Raw genomic sequence first — 7611 nt, forward strand, 5'->3', positions numbered from 1 at the left:
CCATCTCTCAGAGGAAATTCGCCAATTAATTACAAACAGTTATAAATACTTTTATATTAATGAATTTATGAAATTACTTAGTCAATTTTTGATATCACAACTTTTGTAATTTAAGTGCTTATTTTTACTTAGCGATGTTTTTACACGGAGTGTTTTTGATGAGATATAGTAAAACAATTTAACACTATTTATTATCGCGTTGCGGTATATAAATTAAAACTATAAATTGCGTGTTTTGTCGACTATAGAGCAGTATTATCTTGTTTTGGATTTTATCTATTACTACGGCCAGTGCAGTGTTAGTCGCCGATTTCCTTTCCACTCAGTATAATTCGATTTAGTTATTAATATTAATTCGTGGTTGTCGCTCGCCAGCTTTTGTAACAATTAACCCGATACCCATATTTTTTTCGTTTCTTACAAGTATATAACTCTTATTTTCACTTGATGATATCGCTTATAACTTATAAGTTACACTGCCGTATATAATCATCATCCATAATCTATATGTAGTTAACAATTTTGCTTGTACTTTTCAGTTTAAATATTTGACTAAAATAAATCGGAAAAGTCGATCTGCTATTTATATAGTAGGTGTTTTTTTATATTTAAGATACCACGCAACAATTCATTCAGCTTCGATTGACAGTGGTGTGTAGTCTCGAACGAACCACAAAATGGTCAACAGTGATTATCATCTGATATTCGGCAATCCAGATCCGATGCGACAGAACACAAACTCGTTCGAAGCAGAAAATGCCAAACAAAATTTATATCTTCTGGTAAAATTGGTAATCGAAGTAAACGAATTGATATATAGACAACATTCAGATAAAAAATCTTCAATGGTACTTCAAAAACTATTTGTAATCATTTTCAATGCATGGGAAGAGCAGACCTACAAACTCAGCAATGCCTTGTGGAACACTTTCAGACACTGTGGTGGAATGGATTCACTAACTAATAATTGTGGGTCAGAATATGAAATTGAACAGTTTTCGAATGCTAGATTTCTGGGAAAATGCCTAACAGAAACAAGCGACTATGTATTGAAAAACGTAGAAGATAAAGTGTTGCGCATAGTATGTAAATACAAAACCCAAGTTAGCTCGGTCGATGGACTTAAGTTTAATTTCAGTAAGGTTTATTATAATTTAAATATATATAATTATATAAATACTCATAATTTTTTTAACGGAGATTCAATGCTCAATGATTAACAAAATTATTGTAATATTTATTTTTCAGGAATCTTTGAAAATGTATTCAAACACTGCGAAATCACTTTCATTGATCTAAACAAAATCGATGGTTTGGGCGTACTTCTCGACGAGTGGCGACGACAAGAAGTCTTGACTCTTAAACAATCCCTCAATGTACTTTTCAACTTATGGAGGCTGTATGAATGTCCAAAAAACCAAAATATTATGATAAAGCATAACGTACACGCACGGTTTTTCACGTTGATGTTTAATACTGAAGACAATGTCAAGTATTACATTGCCATTTTGGTCATCGATAATGAAGTCAGGACAGCAATAATTAAATCTAAAATACCGACGTTGATACCCATCTCTAATTTAGTTAATTTCTGTGGCCAAAACCAAATGTGCTTAGAAAAACGCACTCCTGTTTTGAATTCTGATAGCGAGAAAACGTCAAATGCGTCCAAAGTCAGAATCAAAAAACAGCTTAGAAAGAAAAGTATGTTCAGAGCGATAAACGTTATTAAACCACTAGAGAAGGTGGCCATTTTCTCTAATGACACAACATCCAGGTTAACTGATCAATCGTGTCAGTTGATCGTTGAAGAAGTTCCGTACAGGCCCAACACAAGTGTTCACCAGTGGTCGGCGGAGGACGTCTGTAAATGGTTCAAGAAGAATGGGTTTAGTGAGTTGGCCAACAATTTATTGGAAAATCGAGTTGATGGTGATCTATTATTGCGATTCACCGAAGATGAATTGAAAAACGAAATCGGAATACACAATGGAATAATGAAAAATAGGTATGTATAAGTATAAATTTTGTTCGAAGACAGTGGCGTACGCAGGATTTTAGTTCGGTTAGGGTTTTCAATATAGGTTAATCAGTAACTCGTGGGGGGCTTTTCCCCCTACAACCCCCCCAGCTATATAGGTGAACTAGTAAATATCACCAACAATATATAACACAAAATAATTCTTTCAAAATAAATTCCTATTTATGTATTTAACCATCTTAGTTCTTAAGATAATATAAAACCTTAGATAATAATTATTAATTAGTATTTATAAAATATTAGGTATATATACTATACACAAAACTATACACATAATTTACTATAGGCTATAGATATCTATAATCTATGTATAATCCTAACAAATAATAATATTATTTAATACTTATATTTTTTACATTTTTATAGACAATATTTAAAAATGTTTAGATGTATAAAAAATTGAATCATAATATTTATTGGCAAAAAGTAAATTATTTATTACTTATTAATTATTATTTATTATATTACCCATTCAACCTAAACTAAAAAAAATACTTTTTAGGTATTTTCAAAAGTTTTGAAAAGCAATCATTAAATAGCTATATACTTAAATTACATTACAAAGCAGCTTATTTTATTATTATTTATATTATTAACTTAGTTAATTTTAATTTTATAAAATATTTTAAAAACCCATGCAGCCATGCTTATCTTACCATCATAGATGATTTGAACCTTAGTCATAGTAAAATAGTATTTTTAAGACATAAACTCAGAAACGCCTTTTTGACAGTTGATTATTGATTAAGTTTTTACACATATTATCTATACCTACAAATAACTAGTTGTTTATTAAAAAGACCTTAGTCTATTATAGATAATAGATATATTATTATTTAAGTGTTTAACAAATAAATACATTTTGAGATGAGAAAGAAATTTCGTGGGGGGGGGGGGGGTTAAAACCCTGAAACCCTACCCCTGCGTACGCCACTGAACTCGATGAGAAAGCTAGCTGATTAAGATACTTTACCCAAATGTATAACACATGCGATACGTCTGTATGGAAAAGATTGAGGGAAAACGAAATGATAGTGTTGCAGAGTGTGGATTCAAGTCGACGACTGATTTTAGTCGGACAACGCCCTGTTTTCTCTTGGAACAGAGAGTATAGTCCGACTATAGATAATAAAGACATGGATATGTCATTATGTATTCATTATGTGTTCGTTTTTCGGTCCAACATAGATAAGAATTGAAACCGTTTATTTACATTTTTGTATAGTATGATTATATCTATATAGATGATCAAATAACCGTTTTAGCCTTTAGCCTTTAGGTATACTTTTTTGGCCTCAATTCGTATGATAAATTCCATTCTTCACCGGTAAGACGTTATATTGCTATCTATTTATTTATTATCTACGAGTCCAACTGACTTCCTTTAGGTCATATCTTAGCCATTTTCATGTGACCATTAAGACTTGATTAGTCTACTCTAAAGACTCTACTGTTCTTGAATTTTGTATTTATACTATTTCATCACATATTGAATTATTGAATTACCTTATTATTCACAGCAAGGCCGTAACAATGTTTCCTCCAAGTTCGTAAAAGTATATATAGAACAAGAATTTTTATATTTTGAACGTACAAAATATAAGAGTAGTAGGTATCCATATTAAAAAAATTTTGTATCCAAGAAATGTTTTTCAGTTACGGTCTTGATTCGCAGTAATATAGCTACAATAGGTACTAAATAGGTACTACACAGCTAATAGTTATTAATTATGAATAAAGTTAAAAATTAAAAAATTATAATTTTACATACATACTTTGTTATAACTAATAAAGTGAAGGTTAAGTAGTTGTTGGTAGTGAATTGTAATTTTTTTTTTTTTGATATCTCAAGTTCCACTGCTATTAATTTTAATTTTACAATAATAACTTTTTTATGACTGAATACCTATTTTAGATTTATTTACCATCTTGAGTACTTCTTGGAGGACGCCAAATTAATAATTTAGAAGCTTAAGATGTTTGTAGGAAACCAACAATAAAATGAAGAAAAGAAACATATTCTATAATACACTGATTTCCTAAAAGCATGTAATTATTTTTATATTTTCTAGATTTATAAGGGAACTAAACAATTTAAAACAATCAGCCGATTACAGTAGTATCGACACAACTGATTTAAACTCGTTTCTAAAATCAATAAGTTCGGAGTATTCTGTGTACACATATCCCATGTTGAACGCTGGGGTCAAACGGGATTCAATGAGGTATAATAAATTCTAACAGTTATAATATTTTGAAATAATAAGTGGACATTAATTTAGGCTTTTAACTGATGAACAACTCAAAAATGATTGTGGAATTTCAAACGGTGTTCACCGAAGTTGTATATTAGCCTCGATCAAAGGTAAATACTTTATTTTAAAGAATTACATTATTATTACTAGCTGATCCCGTGCACTTTGTTGCCAGGCAACAAATAATTATTATTATAATAGCTTCAAAACTCATGGCAACCATTTATAAACAAAAATTTCCATCGAAAATCTCAAAATCCCCATTTGAGCAATTGAGCACCTCTTGGGGTTGGCCCTCTCCCTTTTCAAATTAATCTATCTTTTGCCCAGAGTTATATAATTAATAATATATTTATAATCTATCATTGTATATAAAAATAGCTGATCCCATGCACTTTGTTGCCCATTACAAATGCCAACTATATATGAATAATAATTCTTATATCTTACCATAACAACCATTTATACACAAAAAATTCCATCGGAAATCACAAAATAATATATAAATGGTTGCCATGGTAATATGGACACACAGATATACATTTATTTTTATATGCCTAGATTATTATTACACATTAATTAATGAATAAAGTTTATTGATTAAATTGAAAAAAAATTGTTATAGAAATGCCGGTGTACGTAGAAAACACGGACAAACCTTACGACGTGTTTATCAGTTACAAAAGATCTACTGATTCTCTGCTGGCTAGGTAAAGATCGTATTTGACAGCTCCTATGTAAAATTAAGATATATTTCTTTAAAAAATGTAAAAATAATAACACTGACAACGTGTATTACAGTTTGCTTAAAGTATATTTGAAAATTCGAGGTTACAATGTGTTCCTCGACGTGAAACGATCGGATGATGCCAAATCTCGACATCATGTATTGCAGACCATAAGACAGACGAAGAATTTTATTATTGTGTTGACGCCAGGTTCATTAGAGAAGAACTTGATGGATTCGTCAGCCGGTGATATCGAAACTTTAGAGTTTATTTGTGAGGTAAAGGATCACCCTGAGACGTAGGATCATCACGTGATTATAATATTATGGTACAGGATATTAAGAGACTTGTTTACTATTCTATAGGAAGTAATGACCGCGGAACAAACCCAGTGCAATATAATACCAGTATTGGACAACAGTTTCACTTGGCCTCCACCTGCACTGCTACCAGACGACTTGAAAAACTTGTGCAATTACAACTCAATAAATTGGGTGCACGAATATCAGGAAGCGTGCGTGAAGAAGTTGGTAACGTTTATGAACCAATTTTAACGCAATGTATATGTACTATAATTTATATAATATTGTTATGGTAATCTACTAGTACCTATACATATACTTATTAGTTATTAATACCATTTTTTTAATTGTGATAATTTATATTAGTACATTTTTAATCTTAACGATAACATTAATTAGGGTATAAATGCAGTTTAGTTCCCACGCGATTTTTTCGATTTTTTTCCCCCCCAAAATGTGTGTTTTAAAGTACTGAATACAAAAGTCTAATTAAAAAATTCTCGCAAATTATTATTTTGGAAGTTATAACTTTCCAAAGTTTACGATTGTACGTATTTACGCATGCACTTTGCTTTCCTACGTTTTCGTATTGGATTGTTTCCTCTTATTAATTATGTTATTTTGTCTTGTTATAATATTATATAAAGTGTAGTTTTGATGAAAAATGTAGATTAATATATCTGTGACCAATGTGTCCTATATGAGGTGGTTTTGCATAGCAAGTCGAGGGATATTTTCGATTTGTGGAGCGGAGCGACGTCGCCGAGGAGCGTAGCGACGAGTGCCGATACACGCGTAGTCACTGCCGAGGGATATTGTGATATCAAGCTGTGATACGGTGTAAATGTTGGTTTTAATTTACAAGTTTTTAAACAGCAAATACGATAGTTAAAATCTATTTGCATATTTCCGTTTATCATAAAAAACATACAATTTTAAAAAAAATCAAAAAGTTTTTTCGATGTTTTTATCGAGGATATCACGTATTTTTGAAAAGTTTACTGTTTTATAGTTTTTTTTATATAACTTTTTAAGTAAAAAAATGCGAGAATTTTTTAATTAGACTTTTGTATTCAGTGCTTTATAACACACATTTTGGGAAAAACGTAATCGAGAAAATCGCGTGCAAGCCCATGGGAACTAAACTGCATTTGTTCCTTAATTAGAATTAAATGTATTGTTATATTATGTATTTACCTATAAAATTTTATATTAAATAAATTGTTTGTATAATGTTGTTACAATGTTATGTGAGATATAATGGTGATATGCTGTAATGCTGTACAACAACTGTGCAATAATTAATAACTAAATAATAATTAATAATTATTTACACTATTTCAATAAAAAAATATCTATGAAGTATAAACATCCGTGTTTTTATTAACTATAAATTCTTAATTGTATGAGCCATATATGTATTACATAATATAATATATTATATTTTTCGAAAAACATATTTAAAAAAACAAGAATAATTCATATTTTATATCACACGGGTTGATCTAGCAACTGACTGCTACGACAACTGTGGAATTTTTCTTAAGCGTAATCCGTTTTGAAAACGTCCAGAAAAATGTTTGTTTTAAGACTGTCTGCCTTAATAACAACTAGTTTAATTTTAAATGTATTATTATATTATATTATAATGAAATATAATAATTATAGTACCTAATATATATAATTGCAAAACATTTAATAGGTACTTACCAGCTATATCTAGCCATCTAGGGTATAAACTTTAAACTACACTTAAAAGGGTATACGTATGCTAATAAAATATATGAGGTGTATAATGAATATAAAATATAAAGATTAATAATATTATATTATGTTTTGAACACTTCGCGCAACCTAAGGTGATATCCGGCGTATAGTATGTGCAAAAAGGTACGTGGTGAAACGAAGACGGCCGCTTTGGACTGTTCGGTCTCGCGTATTTTATATAAATTGCGCTTTGGGGATTAAACGTATAAATACGTCACCCAGTTAACAGATTGTCCGTGCCCCGTGGTAACAGCCAATAAATATTTTATTTAAGTCTGAAAAGTAAATGTAAAATAGTAATAATATGAAAACAAACTTACGCGGAAACATCGACTCTTCCGGTGAAACCCTGCAGCCAGAATGCCGCCGTCGCCGAAGAAACAGCTATCTTATCATCCATCTTCATCTCGCTTCCAAACCGAAACTTGAAAGTATCGAAATATTTTATGAAAATAACCTGAACATAACGAAATGTGCGAGTTCGTGCTAAAACTTGCATTATAATAATATGTGCGAAT

At 30.4% G+C, this 7611-nt stretch overlaps 1 protein-coding gene across 1 annotated transcript; it reads left to right on the plus strand.

Annotated features, from left to right (window-relative positions):
• The first annotated feature begins 43 nt into the window (after positions 1–43).
• On the plus strand, positions 44–6689 carry LOC100159450 (sterile alpha and TIR motif-containing protein 1-like). Its single transcript, XM_001949106.5, has 7 exons — positions 44–1137; positions 1249–2008; positions 4114–4266; positions 4324–4406; positions 4922–5006; positions 5098–5302; positions 5390–6689. The coding sequence occupies exons 1-7, from the start codon at positions 678–680 to the stop codon at positions 5576–5578; spliced, it is 1935 nt and encodes a 644-aa protein (XP_001949141.1). The 5' UTR covers positions 44–677; the 3' UTR covers positions 5579–6689.
• Positions 6690–7611: the final 922 nt, after the last annotated feature.

Source organism: Acyrthosiphon pisum, chromosome A2 (assembly GCF_005508785.2).
Source record: "Acyrthosiphon pisum isolate AL4f chromosome A2, pea_aphid_22Mar2018_4r6ur, whole genome shotgun sequence".
Taxonomy (NCBI): domain Eukaryota; kingdom Metazoa; phylum Arthropoda; class Insecta; order Hemiptera; family Aphididae; genus Acyrthosiphon; species Acyrthosiphon pisum.

Coding starts and splice junctions, on each gene's coding strand:
- LOC100159450 (XM_001949106.5), top strand. CDS start 678: ATGGTCAACAGTGATTATCATCTGATATTCGGCAATCCAGATCCGATG. Junction 2,009..4,113: donor AATGGAATAATGAAAAATAG/GTATGTATAAGT, acceptor TATATTTTCTAG/ATTTATAAGGGAACTAAACA. Junction 4,407..4,921: donor TATATTAGCCTCGATCAAAG/GTAAATACTTTA, acceptor AAATTGTTATAG/AAATGCCGGTGTACGTAGAA.